This window comes from Conger conger, chromosome 5 (assembly GCF_963514075.1).
Source record: "Conger conger chromosome 5, fConCon1.1, whole genome shotgun sequence".
Classification (NCBI taxonomy): Eukaryota; Metazoa; Chordata; class Actinopteri; order Anguilliformes; family Congridae; genus Conger; species Conger conger.
The window spans coordinates 25,277,552-25,304,518 of NC_083764.1; the positions used below are offsets into that span (position 1 = coordinate 25,277,552).

At 42.0% G+C, this 26,967-nt stretch overlaps 1 protein-coding gene across 2 annotated transcripts in view; it reads left to right on the plus strand.

Moving 5' to 3' along the window:
• The first annotated feature begins 93 nt into the window (after window positions 1-93).
• LOC133128123 (serine/threonine-protein phosphatase 2A 56 kDa regulatory subunit gamma isoform-like) overlaps window positions 94-26,967 on the plus strand; it is a 43,057-nt gene continuing 16,183 nt past the window's right edge. Inside the window, exons 1-3 of one of the 2 annotated variants that reach the window (XM_061241427.1) lie at window positions 94-195; window positions 7,121-7,192; window positions 9,579-9,744. In XM_061241427.1, the coding sequence (XP_061097411.1) occupies window positions 169-195; window positions 7,121-7,192; window positions 9,579-9,744 (265 nt within the window). In that variant the 5' untranslated portion in view covers window positions 94-168. Of the gene's footprint in view, window positions 196-7,120; window positions 7,193-9,578; window positions 9,745-20,753; window positions 20,972-26,967 lie in introns of those variants that run through there. The other variant, XM_061241428.1, reaches the window with a different exon arrangement.

The following is a 26,967-nucleotide window of genomic DNA, read 5'->3' on the forward strand; positions in this document are numbered from 1 at the left end:
TGTGAGCGCGAACGCGCACGTGTGTGGCTGGGTCTACGTTGCCATCACATGACCGACAGCAGCCTATCAAATTCAATTGGGACAAGGAAAACAGCTGGGGCGACAGACTGTCAACTCAGAACAGTGGCAGTGTGTTGGCAGGGAGACGGTGGAGGGTATATCTCCGCAATGCCAAATAAAATGAAAAAGGAGAAGGTGAGTTTTGTTTTTGCGAGAACAGGTTGATAGACCCACAGGGGTGTTAAGGGACCCGTAAGTATTGGTTTAGCGAAAGAAAATGCATTTGACTCAGAGGCCTCGACTGCATAACAGTCTGTGATGCTTCTTAACAGCAACGTGTAGTGAATTCATCCAAGTTAGCTTACGTTAGTTGAATGCTGAATCTAGCCAACGTTACTTGGGTGATGCTATTGGGGCTTTTAGTTATAACACAGTAACTAGCTAGCCACGTAGCAGTTGCATGTAGTATAGTAGCTAATTACGGATTGTCTTCTGAAAGTTCATGGCATTCTTGCTCGATAGATGAATATATACAGATAGACAACAAAAAAAGCTAGATAACGTTAGCTAAGAGTTAGTATTTCTGTACGCGAAACGTGGGCTCTAATTAGTTAACTAACATATAACTTGGCTTACTTAACTCACTTGGACAGCTGACGTGAGCTACATTTGCTAGATATGTGCTAACTAGGCAACGTTAGTGCTAACCTATTTTTTTTTTTTTTTTTTACAATCTATGGCTAGGTTACGCCCCAACAATTATTCATCGCTGTGCTGTCGATAATTTGTTGAAACATTTATGATAAATGGACAATTTAGCAAACTTACCTCATCTCTATTTAAATGACCAAGGATGCTTAGAATAGGTAACCTCCTTGCTGTTACGTTAACGTTGGAGAAGTGGTCGGCTGTCGTGTTTTGCGTCTTGTTGTCTACGTTTGGTTTTAAGGCGAAACGTGCATTTCCAGCTCATTGTGGTAGTAGTAGTGTGCAGTTCGCCTATGGTAACGGTCTATTCTCGATTACGGTTAGTCGATTAGCTAGCTACACCCTCCTTGCAAACTCGTTTGACGGTTCACATGAACATTCACTGCGGTCAGCTAACGTTACGCCGGGCGAATGTAATGCAATCGATGCCAACTATATACAGTAAGCTTCATAACGTTTGGGATAAATAAATATATTTATTTATATTTGTTGAATTGGCTACATACTTCACAATTTTAGATTTGTAATCTGACAAGTCGCGTGTGGTTAAAGTGCAGGTTCTCAGTTTTTAAAAGGGTATTTTTGTACATTTCGGTTTGTAGAAATTTACTTTATACCTAACTTGGTCCCCCCATTTCAGGGCACCAAAATGTTTGGGAAAAATAGCTTCACAGGTGTTTCTGATTAGTCAGTTGTGTTCAATTCATTCTTTAGTGCAGGTATCAATCTGTAAGTACTTGGACTGTGGTGCATAGTGGTTCTTCTGGCACTGTAGTCTAGCACTACAAAGCTTTCTTCTTAATGGCGATCCGAACAGTTTGGTAAGCTTATTGTTTGGCCTATGCCTTAGCAGGCCTGGGGGAAGAATTAATTAAGCAATGAGGCAACAGAAATTGCAAAGGGGGCACAATTACAATTACTCTCAATGAACTGCATACAGTTTTGATTGCCTAATCACCAGGGGTGTGTCCCACTAGCCAGAAAGTGTATACTCCTTCACTCCACTACCACCCTCCTCCAGTGCATGCTCTGGAAACCAATCTTTGTAGACGTCCTCCCTCCGCTGTACCATTATCAAAGTAGAAGAACAAAACAGCTTCAGCTCCGCCCTCCTCCACTCCACCGGCGGAGTGTACAACGATATACTTTTCACATTTCTGGGTGACTTCATCATGCTCACGCCCACATATTATGAAAACCCAACCCACAAAATCTGGCACAATCCAGATCCACAAAGCAAAGATGGCGGGGAAATTGAATTCTCCCAATTATGCTAAATATTTAGCCAAATTTGTGTGTAATTATTATTATTATGGATAGCATCCTATCTGGATTTGTTTTTGTGGCTCATCCTACAAACAAATTTGGCAATTTAAAATGAGGAAGCAGGTTCATATATTTGTTTTAATGGAATCACGGTTGCTCGTCCATGGTTTTTTTCACAAAAGGAATTGGCACGGCTTAATTAGATTACATTAATCATATTGTTTTTTTTAAATCTATAAAACTGAGGCTAGACACTCAACCTTATAACAAGAAAGAAGTGATTTAGGGTGTATTACCCCTTCAAGGAGTATGCACTTTCCGGCTAATAGACGCACCCATAGAATCTCGTGGTTATATTAACATCATCTCCATATCCACGTGAGCAGCCGGACCACAGCAGTTCCGCCCCAAAAAAGTAGCCCTGTAATACAGCTAGCTCCGTTACTAAATTACAACATTACAATGGGGTGACATTAGCTCAGGAGCTTAAGAGCCGTCGCCTGGCAGTCGGAGGGTTCAATCCCGCCCTGAGTGTCCCTGAGCAAGTGTCCCTGAGCAAGACACCTAACCCCCAGTTGCTCCTGACGAGCTGGTTGGTGCCTTGCATGGCAGCTAATCGCTGTTGGGGTGTGAATGGGTGAATGAGAAGCATAAATTGTACTGCGCTTTGGATAAAGGTGCAATATAAATGCCAACCATTTATAATATACAAAAACAGCCACAACATTAAAATCACCTGCGTAAACTAGTTTTTTCATGATTAAAAATGCTTTCAACTCTATAAACATGTCTATAAAAACTTAATATTTCATTATATGATATGTGTACTTGTATAAGCAGATAATCATAAGTCAATTGCATTGAAAAGTGTCAATTGCATTGAAATGTATAAATGAAAATGGAAATCTTGTAAGCTCAATTTGGGGGGGGTTGCGCTATGTTTTGTTATTTAAATATCTTGGTACATACTGGTGTTCAACGATGACGTCTAGCTTAACCGATGCTCCAGGACCAGCAGAATTTTTCACAAAAAATAAAGCGAAAATATATTACAATGCATGGCATCTAATGCTATATCAGTTTCACCATTCTTCCCTCCATTGGAATTACAGGGTACTGAATGTGGTGAAATTTTATCATAACACAACAAATGTGTTATGATAAAATTTGTTTGGGAAGTAGCTTGTTTAAACAGTGTGCTTTTCAGACGTGCCACATCCGTAATGCTGGTATCTCCTCATAAAAATCAAGTAGAAAAAATATTTTCAAAATTGCTATTTTTATGTTCAGCCAAGCATCCTGCATTACATGGATATAAAACTTTCTGCATTTGACTTTAAAATTCACAGTTTTTAGAAAGTGTATTGTTTCCCCAAAATAATTACCTGTCACATCCATTACGCACGGTGATGTCTATTGGTCATAGCATTCAAGCAGCCATTGCATGCAAAGAGTATGTGACAAAGTACTGAACATAACTACTTTCATTTACATAACATTAATATGTGTTACTATGGATGAAAAATGCTGTCATTTCTATGGTGTAACCCAAATGTATAAAAATAGCACTTTAAAAGTATACTATGCAAAATGTCTTACCTCGCTTTCCTCCCGTGTTTACACAACATCTATGGACCTATTCTCAACCCCTGGCCATTGCAGTCTACCGACAGCTGTGATGGCTATGAGCTAAGACAACCGCGGTTTTGGTTCGTAAAACTTGTCTGATAAGTTACGGGGTATCTAACTTTAGCTGACCATTAGTGCTGATTGAGTTAACCAACGCTAGCCACAGCTGCGAACACCAGTAGGTTTCAGTCTGCTCTAGTCTGCCTGGAAGGAAGCATTGCATAATTCTGTAACACAGTAACAGAAGCATGCATACTCACAAACGCATCAATTCATTGTCGCCTTTATTTTTATTAGACATCTCAAGTCCTCTGAAAGTCCGGGAGTCTTGGATTCAGTCACAAGCTCCCTTCCCAGGAGAGGGGACCCAGCTATCATGGCCAGCCAACTGACATGCAAAACTGAATTTGATTAGATAATAATGGCAGCTACCTAATGTTGCCGAAGGCTGGTTTTGCTATCTCTCGCAAACCCAGCTCACCACTGTTGTAGCCTGTCCCTACACATCTCCTCTCGCCCTCCTTCTCCTTCTATTCGCCCATAGATCTTATGAGTTCACTGTATTGGACACATGCTTTTCAGATATAGCAAAATCTTGCATGGTATGCCTTTAACCCCTCAAATCTCACCAGCCCAGAGCTGGGCCGGTGTGGGTTGTTTACCTTATTTTACAGTGCAATTTTCAGTCTCTATGGTAACAGGATATACCATTTGAAAGTGTTAAAATCTGTATTTTAAGATTTTAAGACCTTGCCTTCTCTGCATATGGAAATCCATATACCACACAAAATAAGGTAATGTCAGGTATCCTTTTCACGGCAAGGGTCCTGCGCATCAATTGCATAAAAGTTTCTAATTCTAAAAACGTGCTAGCTCAAAGACATGTCGATAGAATGCCAATTGTTTACTTAGAATGTTTCAGGAGCAATTATCATTCCATTTCGCTGTTGCATACTTTTACAAAAGTACTTGTACATCGAAATGTGATTATCTACATTCTTGAGATTTTATGGCCAAAAAGTGTATTTTGTGATGCCTACATCTAAATCGTGGACTTCCTTTGGAGGACTTCCATGGAATCTCTCGTCTCTCTAGCTTCTCGAATTCTTGAGTGGATACACCTTTGGCTCCAATATAGAAGGCATCTTCATTGACGTAACCCCAATTTTTTATCAGTGAGCATCTCAATATCTTCTCAAATCTTTTTATTATTATTCAATATGCTTATAAATGAGGACAAGCATGCTTTTGAATAATAAAAGCATGTGAAATTGTGGAATGTGTTTGACTGGAGGTTGTGTATTTGACAAACTGCAATCAATGGCCCTCAATCAATATATTAGTAGTATACAATATATTGTACTTTTTAATTTTAATACAATCTTCTCGACCTGTTGCTATCTGAGGAAAGCACAAGGACAGTATTTTATGTCATAAGACCCATAATATCATTAGGTTTCCATGTGCAATAATCTGTATCCACTCAAAAACAAAATCTTTTCAGCGAGAAAAAACATCTTCCACTTCCACTTTGTGTCAGGTTCTGTGTTTTTTGTTGTCATAATAAAAAGTAAATAAAAATACTATATGTTTAACCATGTGTAACCGATACTGCTTATGACCACTAGGGGTCGTATCTTTAAAAAAAATTATTATTATTATTGTTTTTTACATTTAACATTTACATTTTAGTCATTTGGCAGCCACTTTTAATCCAAAGCGATTTACAAGTGCATAGGTTCTTCCACAGGTTAAAGTATCAAATCCATAACTAGTAAAATGTGCATGAAGGGCTGTTCTAAACAAAAAGACAATCATCAAGTGAATTTTTTTTTTCGGGGGGGGGGGGGGGGGGTTAGACAAGAGGGATATCAGAAGGGGTGGAGGGAATCAGGAGGGAGGACTAAAGTACAGTTTGAAGTGTTTTTAGTCTGCATCGAAATATGGGCAGGGATTCCGCTGTCCTGACAGTGGTAAGCAAGTCATTCCACCGCTGAAACCGTGAATTTTTGCTTTCAATATCCCATGGATAAACAGCCTAATGCTTCATTTCTTTTTATGTTGTATATAGATATCGCATAGTGGAACGTGATGTTCAGTTTACTGGTATTTCGCGAGTCAACAAATAAACACGGAGAAGAAACACCATAAGCCATAAGTGAACCAACAGTTACAGATTTAAAACAAACAAATTATTTGATAACTATAGTACTTTAGCATTCAATTCCCTGCGGTGTTTGCATTCTTAACCCTCTGAAATGGCCGCAGATTACTAATTTAGAATGGAAACAGCGTATTGTAATATTCCGTGCAGCATTTGTCCAATGATGTATTAGCTACTTTGTTTATATGTAGATACAGCATAGTGGAAAGCTACGTTCAGTTTTCCGGTAGTTTGAATTCGCGTTTCAACGAATAAACACAGAGCTTCGGTGAACCTAATGTTTAAAACTCAGTTCCCCTTGCCTTGATCGTACCGATCATACTTGTTTGCGTGACGCGCCTTCAAATGCTTTATAAGATTGCTGGTGTTGAAATTCAACACTAGTGCCACCCCTCAAAACTAAAGCCTTGCATGCTGTGTCCGTTTTACTGGTGGGATTTTCCTGTATAAAATATTGCCAAATTGCTGACATTTTTTCTAGCTCTTACTACACTCTCCGCTAGCACCGCACGTGTTGTAATTTGCCTGAGTAGCGTAAATGAGCTATCACCACATGATAAATTATGTGGTATCGGATCGGTGCCTGGACACTCGTACTCACCGATACCCAATCCAGCTTTTTGGGCTGTATAGGAGGCATTTCCAATACGGGTATCAGTATCGGAACAACTCTAATTCCTGTTATGACCTGTTTTGTCCTTGACTTCCACCTTTTGCTTTATCCGTCTGTCTTGTTTTGAACCATAGTTTATCGACCTGTTTTGGCTTTACGGCGTTTCTGATTCTGTTTCTGTTTGGCTTGCTCATCTGTTATCGACTCTTTGCCTGCGACTTCGACTTTGTTTTGGATTATCCCTGCTATCTCTGTTTGCAGGTGCACTGACCCTCAGCCTGGACACTTATTTACGAACTGCCTATTCCCAGCTAATTCTGTTGTCTGGCTATCGACCCTCGCCTGTATATTCTGCCGCCAAGTCTGCAATAAAAACTCTGAACTCTACTCTGTGGTCTTGCTTCTGGGTCCTGTTCTGAGCCCTGACAGTTTGAGCTTCGGTAACTTGGTTTTAGTAAACCTTTCAGAAGATGGCAGGATTATTAAAGGGTTCAAGAATAGTAGCCATTTTATTTTGGGTATGTAATTTTCTAGCTTGTGTAAAGAAAAGGGTTTAACCACACGTGAACTGTTTGATTACAAATTTACAATCGTGGAGTACTGAGCCAAATCAAGAAAAAATATGTAAGCTATTTGTCCCAAACATTCTGGACCTCCGCTCACTGTGACTGTATACGGCATAAGCTAGTAATCTACATTAGTGTCACTCCGTTAACGCTAGCAAAATGTGTTTCTTTTAGGAATCTCCTAAGTCTGTAAAAGCTAACAAACCAGGAGGAGAAGATGGACAAGAAAATTATTCTGAACATGAAGTAAGTGAGCTCTCAGTTGCAATGCTGAAATGCTGCTTTGTTGATGTCTTGATGACACTTGGCACTGAAGAAAGTATCCACGGAACAAGTATCCTGCAACATTATGAATTATGCAGGAATTTGTTTCCCTTATTTGCTGGTTTTATGTGCAATGTCGCCAGAATATTGTCATATTTTTCCCAAATGTAAATTTTATGTTTTTCCATTGTTTGTAATTAATCAACACACTAGTATCATGCCACACTCCACAATCAATACCAATACTCGGTAATCCCTGCTTTCCTAAAATATGGGACCTTTAAGGATTTTCCTGATCGTAATTATGTTACCCCATTTTTTTGTTTGGCTATTTCCATAGACTGTAGGCATATTCATTTAATTGTTCCATGCTGGTGTTATGCCAAATATATTACTGCGCTACAGTATAAAGGAACAAACTGTGTTTTCTTAATCGCTACACTTGGTGTCTCCATCATGAGTAAATATGCCACAAGTAAAGTGTACTCAAACGACCTGGTGGTGTAATGGTTTGATGCTTGCTGAATGTATGCTGCTCCTGTTGTGCTTAGTGTGATTTATGTGACATAACTGAAGCTTGTGCTGGGCTTTGGTCAACAAAAACAATAACCTTACCATGCATGTGTATCTTTCAATGAAACTCCCGTGCAATGTTTTTGTTGCGCATTACTGTACATCTGCTTGAATTGAACATGGTGACCAACAAACCTGTGGCCATCAGAATTCATATTAATTTGTTAATGTTAATGTGCGCAATATTTTGTTGAATACGGCCACCCCTTTTTGGGAAAATGTATTTTATTTTGGCTATTTATAGGCTTCCTCAAGTGCCAGCTGACATTCCAGTAAATCGTATTAATCAGAGACTTAAACCAACCCATGTGATAGGAATCTGAAAGGGCACTGCTTTTTATATTGTATGGTTGGTCAGGAGCAGTTTTTCTCCTCTTTTGGATTGAGAGGCACTCCTCTCAATGGGGTTCGATTGCTGTCCCTCACTGTGGCGGGGACAGTCAGTCAAATTTTGGCCACTCTTGGAAGAGGCTCAAGAATGCAGAGTGCGCTGACCGCAACCCAGGGTACAGCTCCAGTTGTGGAACGGAGCCCATGTGCTGCATTCTCCTCTCCTTTTACATGTGCTTCACACTGGACTCTGGCATTTTCTCTGCCCACTTCTGTTCTATGGTGCCAACTGCCCCAGTGTGACTGGCTCCAGCCAAGTGGGCCATCTGTGAGTAGTATCTCGATGGTGAAGAAAACCAATGCACCATTTGTAAACATAATTGGCCAGATGACCTCATCTATATCATGTCTGCACAAAATCCAAAAAAGAGAGAGGCAGCAAGCAATTTATGCACGTATGGTTTAAGGAGAGAGTACTAGACTGGTAATTTTAAGGTGGTTGACCGCACAAGATGGCACCTGGTACATACATGTGCAAATGCAGACAGACTTGTGCAGAGGCATTACTAAATGGAAGCGCTTTGCACCACTGCCTTTAATCACGGGTAATGTCAAACCACCCTAAAGAGCAATCCGGCCATTATGGCTGTTTTTTTTTCTCGCTCATTTTCTCCTGTGCAACCTGCCTGATCCTCTCGCTGTGGCGTCCATGCCTCTGGAAAGGTGTGATTAATAGCAGCAGCCTGAGAGGCTGGACCAGTTTAGTGCATCTGAGGCATTCGGACTGTCCAGCGTCCAGCCAATTTCATCTCTGTGATCTATTAGTCGGGCCTACGGAGTTCAAATCGGCCTGGGAGGCCTTCCTGGTTTCATGAGCTGTTAATTCCCACTTTGAGTTCAGAAACAAGGTAATTACCCCCTCCAGCTCTTGAGGTGGCTGCATTTTATTGATGGTGGATAAATGCTTCACTCCCAATGATCAGATCCTATTTGAGGAACAAATTGACTTGGCTGTGGTTGAGGTTTTAAGCTTTTTGTTTCCATTTTATGCAAAAACATTTGCCATCTTAAATTAGTCTGAGAATCAGCTAGAGACTCCATATTTAGTGAACTGGTGCAGAACATAGAAGGATACTTGTCAATTAGTCATTTACCTCAACAGAAAAAAGGTCTGTAAGAGTCGTAAGGATGACAAAAAAGAGGACGCCCCCATATCATTTGATGAACGCTCATTGTACTTCATGGCCTCCTTTGGTTTGGGTGTTTGGAACAGAATTGCTGAATTTCTTGGCCATTACCCAAACCAATGCCTTGAGCCTTGCTCTCTAATCGGTACTCAAGGCACAGCAGGACGTGTTGACTTTCTGACTGCTGACCCAGGTTCTGTCAGAAGACTGAGGTTAACGCTGTGGCTGTCTGACCAGACTGACCAGAGCTCTATCTCCTTGCTTATATCCCCACCCAGGACTCCAACAGGAAGAACAATGCCAGTAATACCCCCCCCACCACACAGCTCCTGAAGGGGAAGCAGCTAGGCCCACAGACGCCTATCAAGAAGGAGAAGAGGCAAAGCTCCTCCCGCTTTTGCCTCAGCAACAACCGAGAGCTGCAGAAGCTGCCTGCCTTAAAAGGTACAAATCAGGACATGTCATGTAATTTTTTTTTTTTTTTTTTTTTTTTTTTTTTCAGCAAAATCTACAATGCCTTCATAGTGAAGTGCAGTGCAGCGACCTGTTTGTGTATTTTTCATGCAGACTGGATGGTTGATTGGCGGAACGTCACATCACATGACATGAAATCAGGCGAGGTCAGGACATATCTCATTTCATCATATCCCAAGAAACCGCATGACATCCAATGCTACATGCTGCTCAGCTGGTTTGGAAATGCCCATTCATCTAGTGTGATGCTTCACCCCCGATGCATGTATTGTGTCAACTTTTCACCTCCTTCCCTTTTGGAAGTTGTTTATATGGGAGAGAGAGCTTCTTTTTTCTTATTTCTCACCCTCATAATGGCTTCCTTGCCTGCCATTAACACAACTCTGATGGAGCACTTTAAAGGAACTGATTGGCAGTTGTGTTGAAGAAAAAACCAAGGTGCCAAGACAAGGCTTTGTATTTGAAGCTCACTTTCTAGTCGTGGTGAGTGATGTTGCTCTCAAGCACCAGTGCATTTGGCTCCAGTGAAGGTCTCTCAGCCAAAATACAAAATTGCCACATGTCGATAGTCGCAATAGGTGGTTTTCTTTTTCTAATGTCTTCCCTTTTTTGAATGTCTCATCAGTAATGACATTCCAATCCATCCTCCTCATCTGTGTGAAATTGGCCACTGTACATAGCCTACCCATCATACACATTGCATGTCACATCGCCAGCATCAAATCATTTGTGTTGAATTTACTATGGCCTGTTCTGCGTACAACTGTGCTAATCGTTTTTTGACCAACTAATTAGTTGTCTGCAAGCAAATCTACCGTGACTTAATGTCAGTATTTGCTATAACCAATCCAATATAGAGTTAATAGAGTTCGCAACTTTAACTCCCAAACTATTTGGCTAGACAGCCGCCAAATGTAAAGCCTGTCATACGTGGTTAATATCTCTAATCCTCAACCTGATGAGCCTATGTATGCATATATTCTGAGATGCATTTGAACCTTTATGCCACGATACATGTTTGTCACATTATTCAATTTATTACAGCTTTGTAAGGTCTCATTGTGGTAGGCGAAATAGTACTTAGTTCTATGCTATCCACCGGCTAAGTGTATTTTATGTATGGTAATTTTTGACATTGCATTAGTCAAACATACTGGTGTATTTTTTTATTTATCTACAGCGATGTCTACATTTTATGTTTAGTAATATCTACACTTTTAAAGCACGTGAGGATTCATGGATACCCAACATCAATGCCAGTCATCTTGGTTGTTGCAATAATGGCAGTCGCTCCTGTTATTATGTCTTTGCTAACCAAACAACTCTTTCATGCATTTCTGTTATATATTCTTATATCCAGACTATCATTTTCTTCCCCATCCTTTTATACAAGTGGATATCTGCTTGTGTACCTTGCTCAATAACACAGCAGCACCCCACACCGGATTTGAGCCTGCTACCTCTGAGACATATTTCTCTCACCCTTGCACTACTCTATAGTAGCATCGCCTCATCACGAGTTTAACAGGGTTACCCTTCTGTATTGATTTCTGTCGCTCAGCTCTCTCTCTTTTGGTGTAGATTGACCTTTAAGGTAAAGGTAAGTATTCCCTAACGTTTGTGAGGCGTCTTATTATATTGATCTGCGAATCATCTTCTACAGCTTCCACAGCACGCTTTGTCCTCTGCGTTGCTTTATGTGGACACGTCGATTTTTCCCGATTCAGAAACATAACAGTTAAAAGAGACTAAAAGGTTGCGCTTAATTGGCCATGTTGGGCATGAGCTCCTCTCCGTGTACATTAAATGCGTGCGCCTCTCCTTGGCGGTCGGTAATTAAAGTTTTATGGTCTGGGTGGATCCTGACAACAGGCCCTTTAAAGCTCAGTAGGCACCTCAGCTGCATAATTTACAGGGAGGGATGCTCCTCGGGAACGCTCGGGCCCGGGAACGCTCTCCCAGCATCCTCCAGCAACACACCCTCCCTGAAAACGGGGGTTCACGGCCGGAAAAGAGGGGGGGGGGGCTAAGAGGATTTGGGGACCACTGTCGAGGGACTGCGTGCATTTGTCCCCAAGAACTGAGGTGTTCCTCTGGCCCCTCCCCTCAGCAGTTGGATCCATCCTGATGGATTAAGCAGGAAAGTGCCTTTTTAGCATAAAATAAAGAATGATAAAGAATAATAATGTTTAGCTTTGATGATCTCTAACTAGAGAATGGTCATTCTTGCTTCAGCCAGAACGGAGCCTTGTCATCTTATTTTTAGCCATGGGAAACCATGTTTGGCTGGTCACACCACTTCTTTAAGTAAGCCTGGTGGTCAGCTTGCTGTGTCCAATCGCACTTTCCCCATGATTTATTCCATGAATTACAGTAAGCCTAATGTATTTCAAGCCGTTCTGTGTATTAAATGATGAATGAATGGATCTTCTTGGTCTTATCGCAGTTATGACATACACTCAGTGTCCACTGTATTAGGTAGACCTGTACACCTATCATGCATCAGAATATAGAAGTATGATCTAAGCGACTTTGACTCTGGAATGATTGTCGACAGGGTAGTTTGAGTATTTGAGAGAATGGTGCGAAAAACACAAAAACATCCAGTGAGCAGCAGTTCTGCAGGCAGAAATGCGTTGTTAATGAGAGAGGTCAGAGGAGAGGGGCCAGACTGGTCGAAGGTGTCGGATAAATTTTTTCCCCCATTCTGATGTTTGATGTGAACATTAACTGAAGGCCTGTATCTACATGGTTGTATGTATTGCACTGCTGCCACACAATTGGTTGATTAGATAATTGCATGAATAAGTAGGTGTAATAAAGTAAAAATGCTCCTAATAAAGTGCTCTGTGAGTGTGTATGTCATATTTGATTACATTCTTACCAAATTGAAAAATGCTCTCTGTTAAATTTGTAACATTGAATATTCGGGGGGCTGGCTCACAGGCTAAAAAGACTAAACTAAACTAATAAATAATTTAAACAAATTACTATCTATTACAAGACTCACTTACCTGAATCAGACCATCTGTAATGTAAAATCACAATTTAATAAAATATTCTCAGCAATTTACAATTCTAAGCAGAGAGGTGTGTCCATTCTAGTTAATAAACCACTAATTCACAAAACAACAATTTTCGACCCAGAAGGATGTAATATCATCATCAATAGCTCCATCTACAATTTCAGCCTAACCATTCTAGTATTTACGGTCCAAACAATGACAATCCCTCATTTTTTCACTGGCTAATCTATGAAATTGAACAATAATAATTGGAGGTGATTTCATATTTTAATTAATCCAAATTCAAGGATTAATAAAATGGAAAAAAAAACATGAATACAGTACCCTGGGAACAGTGCCGTATAAGAACAGCCATAAACAATTTAAAAGCAGAAATAAATCCAGGAATAATATTCTAAACTATAAATGCACTGTATGTATTTTTACTGCATGGGGAAATTGGGCAGCAAAATCCTTTGAATAGGTTATGATACTGCATACATTGCTTGAGGCAGTACCGAGCCCTCTCAGAGCTTGGGGTCAATGCCCAGCAGAGCTGTCCCTCTCTGTGTCGCTCTTTCTCGTTCTCCTGGCCAGCAGCACCAGAGCATACCATGGAGCACAATGGCTAGCCAAGTGCATGGTCATTTATTCGATCATGAATGGAACTATTTGGATGTGAAATGTCCAATACACGATTTAATTTATTATTGACATTATTGCTAGCTAACATTTAGCATGCTGTGCTAAGCTAAGCCCACAAGATGCCAGCTCCAAGATTATTTATTTGATATTGCTAAATAGCCAAAGCTTTAAATACATTTAAGACACTAAGGTGCAGTAAAAAACAGATGGCAAAGATGAGCAAGATCATCATTAACACACTGGCTCTAAAATTGGCTTGTATATACTGTGGGCTCTTGATAAATATGTGCAAAAAGTGCTGTAAACTAAAAGATAATACAGGTATTGATATGAGCTTTGTTTTCCTACATGTGTAATGTAGTGTGCTTTATTTTTCATTAAATGGAGTCTTACATTTTTCAAATAAAAGAATATATTACCCCAAAAAACTGGTTCTACAATTATTGGCACCCCTATTTTAATACTGGTTAAATACTTTGTGCAACCCCCGCAGCAAAGATCACAGCCATCAATATTTTCCTCTAATTTGTGATAAGGTTAGAGAACACATTTGGAGGGATTTTTGACCATTCCTCCCTGCGGAACTTTTTAGAATCATTGCTATCCCTGGGATACCCTCCTCTTCGGTTCAAGCCACTTCATGGGATTTAAGTCTGCAGACTGAGAGGGCCATTGCAGAACCATGGTTGTTGTTTTTACTTAACCATTTATGTGTGGATTTTTACGTAAGCTATGCTTGGAGTCATTGTCCTGCAGGAAAATCGACCTATGACCTTCATCCTAGCAGAGGCAACCAGATTTTCTGCCAAGATTTCCTAGTAAATGACAGTTGGTATGAGGTGCTTCACTTTGTATGCATTCCATTTTGCCGCAAAACATGTTGATGGTGTGTATGGCCAAAGTATTACATTTTGGTCTCATCTGACCATAGCACTCTCTTTCAGCCTTAATTCCAATGAGGTTTGGCTCAAGATGCTTGGTTTTGTTTATTGTGCTCAGTAAGGGCTGTCTTTGTGCCACCCTTCCCAAGAGTTTGCTGGTGTGGATGTCTCATAATTGTATTGCCAATTTCACTTTGTTTGATTTTTATGTACAATCATTGTTATGGGTGGCAATAATTCTGGCACCTGTGGTTTTCAGAAAAAATTTTAACATGAGGGTAAATGTATGGAAATAAAAGTATAGTGTTTTCCAGTATGTTTGAACATAAAATATACTATCCATGTTTATTATATGCTGCCTTTTTTTCTCCTCCATTCTTATTAAGGTCGCCAATAATTCTGGAGCCCACTGTATAAAAGCTATTCACTGGAAAATGTATACTTGTATCCAGCCCTACTCGTTAGCAGCAGTTTCTCGTTCAAGCACTCACCCCTCGTCTCCCGCACCCTCCTTTCATCTCTGTCATTGATTGCCGTACGCTCACGACCCGTAAGCTCACGACTCGCTCTGTGTCACGCCACACTCCTCTCCCACAACAAAAGCATGCAGATGCCACGGCTGCTGCGCTTCCATTAGCAGAGGCTAGCTTTAACCCTCCGATTATGTTCAGAGTTTATGAACGGTTTTACATTTGGGGTCAAATTGAGCCCAACAGTTGAAATAAACACAGAAATATTGTCATAGAAATATTTTGACATTTTTGCCTTCTTATTGTCTCCCAAATTATTAGCCTGTGAGAAACATTTCATTTTACAGCCTCATTCAAAGAAATCGGAGAAATTAGAAAGGGTTGTACATTTTCTTGCGCTTTATACAGTTACAGAGGGTCAAAATAACACTGCACAACACAACTTAGCATTGTAGTATTATTTGCATTTTTACTATTGAATCCCACCAAATTAGAAAATTGGAAAAATACAGTATAAATATAAAAAAGCGGTTTTTAAGAGATGTCAAACACTGAACGGGGTCAAATTGACCTCAAACATAATAGGATGGTTAATGATATCCATTTCATATTCTGGACAGACACCATCAAGCAAATTGCTGTTTTTCTGATGATCCTCTCTACATTAGATTTAAACAGGAGGGGGATAAAGGCGTTTTGATATTATGTCTCAGCTGGCTGCGAAATAAAATTTCGCTTTACCTGTTCCTTCACGCGTGTTTCATGTAGTCTAGGTTGTTAGATGATTTTTGATTACAGTTGTCATCCTTTTGTAAAGTCTCCTCGTGCGTTTATTGTAATTGTATGGCATTATCTCAAGGGTGACCCGCAGTGCTTAAGATTTCACTTCTTGCACCTTCTCGCTCAAGATGGAGGTAATTTAGGCAAAGTGCTTTATTTGAGTAGAGCAATTCATTTTCAGACCTGCAGACTTCTGCGCGACATTGTGCATGCTATAACGTGCTCCCATATCGCTCTAACCGCAGCAATGATAACATTCTCTTGAGTTGAAAGCTGTTCATTTGAGCTCTGAGCGCCTTCCCGGTTTGAACAGGTGACCAGAAACGTGACCCCTTCTACATTTACATTTACATTTTTGTCATTTGGCAGACGCTTTTAATCCAAAGCGATTTACAAGTGCATAGGTTCTTCCACAAGTCAAAGCATCACATCCATAACTAGGAAAATACATAGGAAGTGCTGTTTTAAACATATAGTCATCATAAGTGCAATTCTTGTTCCTTCTGGCAGGAACATTGTTGTCCTCCTTTGAGTGGAATTCCTAGGAATTTGATGTCACCTGACAACCGGTGACACTTTTTTAGGACTACAGAAGAGGCTGTCCTGTTGTATAGGCTGAGTGATGTCACTGCAGTGCTGCCTACACACAGTTGTGTGGGAGCATACAGCCTGGAGTTTGTTTCCTTTGTGTGGACCAAGGTGAAAACACGGATGTACACCCACTAGATACGCTAGCCTCTGTTCTTGAATCCTCCCTTAAACTTCACTTTCAGGAGGTTCTTTGTGGTAAGACTTTCCGTTTCTACTGTATGTTACACTAGCAAACTTCCATTGTGACAGTATTGTGGTTGAAAAACTGTTCTACTGATTCATTATGCCCCAATTCTGCTAATTTAACACTCATGACTTAACACTGAAACTGTGGACCTGGTTTTGATGAAATAAAGGAACTTTTCTTTTTTTTTCTTTTTTTCTCAACACTACAGTTGAACAATTTTCCCATTGTACTAATTCTGTGGTCTGTAATTCACCTGTGTTCATTGTTCCCAATCACCATCTGTTTGTTAGACAAGTTAAGGCAATCTGGATAATGACATAATCAGAAGGATTTGGAAGGTTATTTTTGAAATACGCTTTGCTCTCAAATATGCAGAAGGGATATAAATTAATCTGATTAACTATTCAGCAAACAAGAACACGAGTTTCTCACTCCAAATAATTTAGGAACGGTGTATGGAGGCAGATTATTTGCACGTTTCTGTAAAAATACAGGCCGATATCAACCCATAGCCTGACTAGATGTTTACATGACATATACCCAACAACTTTTGCAATTGGACGGATCACCTGTGTGGATAATTGAAAATAAGGCTAGTCGAGCCATTTACTCCCCAATAATTGCTTGGGTGAGGAAATGTTTACTAATTTCATATCTAATGAATATTTATGGTTTGTATTGAAGATTGTTCCAGCATGTCTGTGTCGCTCCGAATTGACATGGGACATGTCTACCAGCCATGACTGGGCTTTGAACTGCGGTGAAAAACTGAAAAGTGAGGACAGGTGTGAATCGTTTCCATAAAATGTTTTGTTTGTGGCTGTACTGCCATCTATCGGTGCAAATGTGAACTGCCTCATTCGGGGGCAAGCTGATTGTAGGATCACGGTTAAAAGAAATTGAAATCCAGGGGAAATTTTCCTGGAGGTCCCTTTAAAATCCTTAGGACTTTCTGGTTTTCATGAGTAGTATTCTCATGGCTCTGCAGGGGATCATGAGGTGCAATTAATTTGTTCATTTATTTAGTCTGTGTGTTTTCACTCCTCCCTTGACTGGTTTGTGGGAAGCGTATTACATCGAGCAGTGACGTGTGTAATGGAAAGGCACTGTTAAAGGAAATTAGACTTTGGTTTCTTTGTAGTGCTTTGAACTGAATCTTGTAACTGCTACATATTAAGCATGCTCCCCTCTATCAGAGCAGAGAACCATTTATAATAAGTTGTCACTTGCTATTGCCTGAATTATGCTGTATTTTTTATTAGCAGAAAAATTGGTTAGCTTATAGTATGCATTTCATATTTATACTATATTGTCCAGTGATTGATACTGTATTGTATAGTTTTCAGATAGAATCACTCCATAGACCTTGTATTTGGCCTTAAATTATCTTTGTAATCTGTGGTTGCTAGGTCCTTTAGTGTGTGTGTGTGTGTGTGTGTGTGTGTGCTGTTGGGGGTATTGCATCTCTAAATGTCCTACTGCATAACTGGATTTCTGCGCTCCCAAGGTTTGTCACTTTGTGAAAACAGTACCTGCTAAACGCCTAATGGTAAATGCACTATGGTCCCGAGCATGTGCAGAGATCATGGCTGAGCGTGTGAGCTTGGAGGACAGTCTGACATCACATCTCGCCGTGTTTGGTTCGCCTTTGTGTCTTTGCCTGCGTCTCAGCCTTGTGTAAATGTTTGCTGTGCTGCTTACCACAGGGTGGACTTTGACCGTCAGAAAATGCGGAAGCTGCGGGGGGAAACGGACCTTTCTGTCTGTGTCAAAGCGTGAGGGGATGCCTCCCCCCGCCGCAAGAGGACTGTTGGCACGGTCCGCAACCCAAGCAGTCTCTCACTGACGTGGTTCTATGGTATCCATAGATACGGAATATAGTGGCAGGCTTGGGAAGGGCTAGGGTGACCCAATTTAGGAGTGGTACATTATTCCTGTCTCAAATTATAGATGCTTGACTATCCCATAGTAGTCTTTTTTTTCACACTGTTCAGGATACAGTGCGTACACTATGTAAGCACATAAATCGATTGTCATTATGCTAATTGGAAAATCCAATCATTGAGGAGAGATCGCCAGAGGCTGTCCAGGGGAGCGTGTCAGTTGACCCTTCTGATGGTCAAGAGAGGAATTGCAGCAACGGAAACCACACTGCTTATCCCTCCCCCTTCTCTGTGAACGCAATGACGTTAACCCCCCACCCAATCAGAACCAATTTTCAACCGATGAGCTTCAATTATTGAGTGTCAGTCCGTCAACTGTATATTTTGAAACACAAATTTAACGACTATAAACACCATGTGAGTGAGCCTTTTTCTACCTAGATACCTATTATACCTAGATACTTACGATAAGTGGGAAATATGAGCTTGTTTTAAGTTAGTTTGCTTGACAAACTTAAGTAAATCAAATGGTCTTAGCTCATTGGCACTATTTTTGTTCTTATTTAGCCAAAACTGCAGTGGATTAAGTGTCAATATAAGTTTATTTATATTCCGTAAAATAAATACAAGTGGATAATAAGCAAGTCAGAAGTCTGACAACAGAGCAGTTAAATAAAGTGAGGGGGCGGGGGCGGGTAGAGGCTTTGAATAGCCCTTTTTGTTTTCCTGCGCTGTATTCGTAAGCCAGCCGCTTTATGGGGCTATTTCTGTTTTCGCCAGATGGTCCGCCCATTACCCCGTGGAGTCTGCGATGTAGCGGCGTGTAACAGCGCTTCCCCGTACTGGTCCCAGCGAATGGCTGCATGGCCTGGGCAGAGGCAGGCCGCCGTGTACACCACTGCCAGCAGTGCAGTGTACCAGAGCAGCCTTCACTACCTGCCTCTTTTCTCTTCCGCCAGTTAGCTATTCATTGTCCCTTTCTATACTTTTTGCTAATATTACTGTCTATCCAGCCCGAAGTATTTTCCCGAACACTTGGCTAACCATTCATTGTCACACCCATTTCTTAACAAATGTTGGTAATATACACTCACTGAGCACTTTATTAGGTGGGTCTGTACACTAGCTTGTTAATGTGAATATTTAATCAGCCAATCATGTGGCAGCAACTAAATGCATAAAAGCATGCAGACATCGTCAAGCGGTTCCGCTGTTTTTCAGACCGAATGGGGAAGAAATGTGTTCTAAGTGACTGGAATGATTGTTGGTTTGAACATCTCAGAAACTACTGATCTCCTGGGATTTTCACGCACAACAGCCTCAAGAGTTTGCAGAGAATGGTGCGAAAAACTAAAAACAGAGTGTATGCAGCATCTTTCTGCGATATAGGCTATATTTTCTCTGTGTGGATGTAGGTACAGTGGCTTCAGGGTTTCATTCTAAATGTATATTAAATCTATAACATAAAGTGTGAAAAAAGTCTGAATAATTTCTGACGCGAACAGCTAAGATAAGATCAGATTTTCTTGGAACTAATATAGTCCTGTGGTGTTATGCAAAGTGACTGGATGCACAGCTGCAAAACGGGTGTGTTCCTCAACCCATGCACTCTGCACCAAGCAGCAGGGGTGTAAACCTACAATGCTAAAGACCGATACGGGACGGGTGTCGGCCGTGGTGCGTTTCCTCTCTTTGTCAGAGGTTAACCGTCTGAAGTTTGAGTATCAGGCCTTTCTGAAACAGGCATCAGCACAGCATGGTATGAGCTGGTCGGGGGACGGCATTTGGGTCGTGGCTGTAGGTTGGTTCATTTTGGTGCGACCTCACAATCCCTGGTGCAGCTGCCACGCGTTATAGAAACGCACGTTATAGAAATGTGATAACCTGCTTACTAAGTGTAAATTCTGTTTAATGACTAGTGCACTTTAAGTGTTTCAGTTGTATTGTCATTTTCTGGTGTTGCCCTTACTGGATTTGTAGTTTAATTGCATCTAATTAAAGTCTGTAACACTAGATGAGGCTAATTGAAATTAAAATGATTAATTCCAAGGCCTTATTTTTTCGGTTTTCATCACTTATCCAAAATAATATATCCAAAATAAAGGCAAATGTTTTTTGCTCTATTATGTATCATTGATTCGGTTTTTTATTTTTATAACATATTTGCCTTCAAAGGCTTAGCAAATGTAAATTACAGAGCTTGTACAGATATTGTCTTTTTCTGTAAGGGGGAAATTTACTGTAGAATAGAATGGGATTTCAGTGATCCCAGCAGTTCAGTGGTTCCTACCCAGAGAAAAAGACGCCTGGATTCACCTGGTTCCTACATTCAGAGTAGCCAATCGCTGTCAGGCGCAGCACTAAGCAGGAGGAGCCGTAACCCGACCCAAGGTACCACCCCCCTCCCCCTCCCGTCCAATCACCTGCTTCGCCCTTCCCCTCCCCTGCGCTCGCAGTCCGACAGAGCTCTCGCATGTGGCCGTGGCCGGCCAATCGGCTCCCTTTCCCCAGCCGATGACATCACCCAAGCAGCCACTTCCCTCCAGCAGCAAGGAGAGCTTCATTTTCTGAGCTCCGCTCGCACTAAAATGGAGGCGAACGCCTGGCCTTAGAGCGGAAAGTGTCGCCGCTCCTCTCCCCCCCTTGCCCGCTGGAGTGCCCATGCTGACATGTAACACGACGGAAAGCGAGATGGTGGTCGACGCGCCCAGTTCTAACGGTCCCTTTCAGCCCGTGGCTCTCATGCACTTCAGAGGTAAGCTGCGTTCGTTTGTCTGGCTGTCTGGAGAAGGGAGGGGGGAAGAGAGCGAGGCGGGGGGGGGGGGGGGGGCTATCAGTATATGTGTTGTTTTCTGATGGAGATGTTCAGGGCTGGGGTGTTCGCCGTTGATGGGGTTTTGTGCGTGTTTCTGAAGGAGAGGCGCTCTGTGCTGAAGCATGGCATGGTGCTTGGAGTTTGGGGGGGGGGGAGGTTTAGTGCTTTTATTCCCTGAAAAATCCCATCCCCCATCCAAGCCTGCTGATGTCAAAGGAAGTGAAGTCATGACCCTGGGAAAGGGTGTGTGTGTGTCCATGCATGCATGTATGTGTTTGTGCATGCGTGTAGTGAGTGTGTGTGTGTGTGTGTGTGTATATACATGTTTGTCTGCCTTTATGTGGATATGGATGTGTAGTGCTTGTGTGCACATGCATGTATATGTATGTTTGTGTTTCTGTATGTGTGTGTGTGTACGTGTGCGGAGGGGGACACTGGTATTTTCTCTTTTTTTTTGTATGAACGTAGTCATCACAGTGCACATCACAAAGACGGAGCAATCCTTTGCTGCAGTGTGTGTATATGTACATGGCATTTAGAGCCCATAGTGTAGTGTGTTTGCCTATATATGTATGCCTGCCCATGTCTGTGTATATGTGTGTAAGTATGTTAATGTGTATGCATACAGTATTGTGTGTGTGTGTGTGTGTGTCCAGAGGAGCACGATGGTAGCTCTGAACCCCCTCCTCTCTGTCGGGGAGCAGTGGCATTTCACACACAACACACTGAAGGCATGACATGGCAGCGCATGTGTGTGTGAGAAGAAAGATGTGTGTGAGTGTGGTGCTCTGTGAGCCAGTGTGAATATTAGTGCATGTTGCTTGAATAATAATAGTTACAGTAGGTTAGGAGTTAACCAGACTTTTTCAGCATTTCTGCACAGCACTTTAGTTGGAATAAAATCAGTATCTCTGTGCATAGCTCTCCGGTTATGCAGGTCACTGCAAAAACCCAAAAATAAGTAAAATCTAAATATGACAAAAATATTGACAATGACATGAGTCCGTTTTACTCCTTTCAAGATTTTCCAATGGGGAAAGAAAATTTCACTGGTCAAGCAAACACAGAATTTAAGCAAGCTAATATTTTCTACTTCAGAGAAAAGGCAAAAATTCTCATGACAAAACTAATACACTAGTGAAGACTGACTTTCTTTTTTTGCAGCGCTGGCACTGAAAGTAGTCTTCGTCATCACCGCTGGACAGTGGAATTGTAATTAGGAAGAGGTCGTTGGCGCGAAGGCTCATCATTGGGGGGGGGGGGGGGGGGGTGGGGGGGGGGGGGGAAGGGAAGGGAAGGGAAGGGAAGGGAAGGAAGTGCCATAAGCGAAACATGCTGCTTGGTTCCCTGAATATTTTAGGCCCGAGCAGAAACCTTATCAGTGTAACATAATTTGATCACTTTGAAGGTACGTCAAGTTGGGTGTTGAGAGATACACGTAAAGGAGACGTGGATATGTTGTTTTAGCGCAGTCGCGGGGTGCCATGTGACCCATCCCATGTCGTGGGGTGGGGAGGGGTGTGTTCACTTAGTCCCATCATTCAGTCCTGTCCCATATCTCTCATATCTTACTATACTTCTATACTTCTCATATCTTGCTGTACACTCCGTTTCAATGTACAAGGCATTACATGTTCTAGTGCAGCTAGCATATAGCACATACAGTCCCCTCCAAAAGTATTGGAACAGCAAGATCACTTCCTTTGTTTTTGTTTGATTGAGTTTGACGTCAAAAGATGTACACGAGATTACATATTACAATTTCAGGAAGCTCTTATTTCCTGATATTTCTATATAGATTTGTTAAACAACTTAGAACATACCACCTTTTGTATTAGACTTTAGGTGAGCAAAAGTATTGGAACAGGTGTTTCTTGTTGACCAAGCAAGACAATGGCAGTTGATGACAGAAATATTCAGAGCTGTGAAGAAAAAACCCAAAACATTGGTCAGTGACATGCCAAACAATCTCCACAGGGCAGGGGTGAAGGTGTCTCAATCAACTGTTTGAAGAAGACTTAAGGCCCGGACACACCAAACCGACGGTCGGCCGTCGGACGTCGGTGGCGCCCTGTCAGCCGAGTCTTTCCGGTGTGTCCCGCACGCCGACACTCCGTCGGCGTGTTTTGGAGGGCTCCGACGCCGATTCAACATGTTGAATCGGCGTCGGAGCCCCCGGAGCCGTCGATGAGAGAGAGCTCTCTGATTGGCTGTCCAGCTAGCGAATCAGTGCACGAGAAGAGAAATGGAAGCGACGAAAGCAAGCCATTCCAAAGTTACTATCACTACCAGACATAATTTTCGATTAGTATTACTAAATAGCGAGAGAACAAGGAAATTGTTGCAAACTGTTTGTTGTGAGGGAGACAATGGCTGCTTCTAGATCCAACGCAATGCAAACGCATTCCCCGGTCTTCCGGTTTCCATTTTTTGAAAGACAAATACAGACTACCGCCACCTGCTGGTGTGGAGAGTTATTACCTCTCACGCAGGCGCAGAACGTACGTGCAACTCGGCCGTCGGCGGACCGTTGTTGCGGTGTGTTCGGCACAGCCAACATTAACGACGCGTATCGACTCGAGGCGATCTTTGTCGGCGTGCCGCGGCCGACTGTCGGTTTGGTGTGTCCGGGCCTTTAGAGAGCAGCAATATAGAGGCTATACCACAAGATGCAAAGAATCGGAAGGAAAGATTACAGTTTGCAAAGAAGTACAGAGATAAACCGCAAAAGTTCTGGAACAAAGAACAAACCTCTACCAAAGTGATGGCAAGGCAGAGAGTCTCCCTCCATTGGAAGCCCTTTTGAGTACTATGTGGACGCTTTTAACCTGGAATTATCTTCATGACACAAAGGTTGTCCTCAGCCAGGTATTAAAAGGGGATCCCAGGGCATCTCTATGTCTCTCTTTCTCTATCTCTTTATCTTTATAGCCCTTATCGGATGCGTGATGCATCTTTTGTCTCCAGCAGTGCAGCCCCTTCATCATCTCTTTCAGTCATTACTAATCTTCTCTTTCAGTACTCCCAAACGATCTTAGCATCGGCCATTACTAATCTTTTGGCTGATGACTCATTGATCTGAGTCTTCCTGGAAGTGACATAGCGAGCATGCCCCTCACCAATCCCTTCAATGCAGCTTGCCCTGAGAGCGTTACGGGCCACAGCACTCCTGGTTGAAAGAGTTTCCCAAATCGGAGAGCATTTCAGCGTCTGTGTCTATGTTTGTTTGGTCTCCTCCGACAGCTTTTACTTTTTTTTTAAAATCTGTAACACCACATCAGAGGCTGGCATAGTCAAAACCACTCGGCTCTTCAAGACGAGCAGTTTATTTAAAGGCTTCACTTTTCCAGCTTGAGGGTTGCCGGACTGTGTGCGGTTAATTCACGCTGCAGATTCGATTTCCTCAGAACGTTCCTTTGGCATTCACAGCCGGTTCTTTACACGCATCACACCTGTCCTGGCCACACCTGACTCCGGCCCCTGGAAGAGACCGCTTGTTTCAGCTCTGGTCTTCCTCCGTGAATCTTGTCTATACACTATAAACCGTGAAATTGGTAAAACGGATGCAGCTTGTGGGGAAAAGGGTGGTCTCGGGCTCTTTGTAACTTTGTTTAAGGCCTCTGTTTGTCCTGCACAGGAAGTGCCCCGGTGCTGTGGCCGCTGGTGTAAAAAAAGGGTACAGTTATGAGTTAATGTAGTCATCCAGGATCAGAATGTTCCTTCCCCTGCACTGCGCTGTTGGGTGGGAGTTGTATGTACCGTGTAGAGCGAGGAACATTTGACCCTCGCACTTCCTCTTGGTCCCAACACACTTCCTGTCCAGGTTCAACAATTGTGCGAAGGTTCGGCCCCGTTAGCACAGGAGCGCTGCACGACCTGCAGAGATCACCGGGGGGGGGACCAGTTCAGCAAGCACTGGTGACCCCCTTCCCTTCCCAGTGGCAGGCTGAAAATAAGAGGAGCCAGAGAGTTTTAAGCTTGTTTATTTCTTCACATTATGTTGGGGGCAGTTAAACAATACATTTGGAGTAGAAAAATCTGTTTTAATCCTTATGTATACACTTAATATACAAAAATATACATGACTGTTAACTAGCGCATTATCTTTCAACACAATCTACAATGTAGGCTATCTAACAAAACCTGTGCTTCAAGATTTTTTTAATGACAGAATCTGTGCATTGATCTTTCTTTTGAATATTCTCCAAGTCTGGGTGTGGACAACAAAGATATTTTTTTATAATGTTGATTAAAATGTGCACAATTTTGTGATTCGAATCAGAACAATTTTATTACACACCTAAATGGTATAATTGAGGAACGCTGTCTATTTCCCCAGTGGGCACTTTGGCTGGGTCTCTGAACAAAATTAACTGGATATAACCAAGTTAGTAAAATACACACTTTCTGTTATGTAATCTATGTTGCACATGTATTAGGTAATATCACGAGTCAACATAAGGTTTTTATGGACTATTTTATTGTTTTAATTTATTTGGCTACCTTACGAAAGTTGGTGCTGGATGGAGTAAGAGTGACTTATGGAGTTTACCTAATGCCTGATGGATTACCCCCCCCCCCCCCCCCCCATACCACCATACCACCACCTGTATGGACACATTGTTTAGATAATTCCCTAAACCAGGGGTCATCAAATCACGGTGTTCAAGGTCAGAGAACTACTGGCTTTCCACCCGCCCTTTAATTCAGTTCAGCTAATTACCGGGATTACCTGGGAGGAAAGAACCAGGGCCAGAATTGGATTGGAGGTCCAGACTTACTGATTGTGACCCTACACCTTTCATTCCTGCCCACATTCATGTTTTTGGGGAATTTTCTGTAAAGGGATTATTGCCATGTTGCTCTCTGATGGGTCTCGAAGAGGGTTGCCACCATTTTTATTATGTGGATGTGGATTATTTTTGTCTTCTTTTCTAGATCTGCATATTCCAGTGCTATTGAGAACAGACTTTTCATTTTCCTCTTGGGTCAGGGTAGACTTCTCAATTGCGTATCCACTTAGACTAGTCCTTTTGACCTTCATTCATGGTGAATGCGCATTGTGAAACCCAATTTACTATATCAGCTCCAGACATTTTAACTTTCATTGCTTTTTTTGGGACAAACATATCACAGTAATAACATCTGAATGCTTTAAAAAAAAGTCTTGAGCTGTAGCGCATTGTGTTCTTGACACCCTTCTCTGATGTGAATTTCGAAGTTGACCTCGTCACATAAATATCCATTAGGGCTCAATAGGCAATGGTAAGTACCTTTTTGTGGTACAGTCCTGCTATGGAGTTGAACCTACAACCCTGAGTTTAGAAGTTCAGTTCTTTACCCATGTCACTCTACTGTAACACTGCCTTGAGGGTGTGGAAAGAGATTATATATCCTTATCTCAAGAGCCAGTTTCCTTGAAATGAGACTCATTCATGACAAATAAAAACATTGTGGACCCGGCAGCTCAGTGGCTGCAGTTGGATTTAGAAGTATTTGAATGATGGGGGTAACCATCTAATCTAATCTAATATACCCTATATAGGAAGCTTACTTACAATAAAGTATTTCTGTGGCGGTGTATTCCAGCAACTTTACATCCTGAGGTTTATATCCCGACTAGATATTTATAGTACACTCTCCCTCTGCCCTTCTCTTGCTCCCTAGCAGCCATGTGTGATTCGTCCTCGGTTCTTGACTTGGCAAATTATGAACAGCAGAGGGTTACGATACGAGCGCCTCTTCAATGCGAACAGTGTGGTTGCCTAGACTTTGCCAGCAGCAGGAACTGTTCTGTTCACCCAGTCAGGACTAAGCAGCTAGGGCAGGCTGATGGCAGCCCCCCTGATGGACCAGGGGAGCTGCAGTTGGGTGCGGGGCGTAGCGGATCCCCTAATCAGTCTGTCACTAATTGTGTATCGGGCCATGGGAGTCGG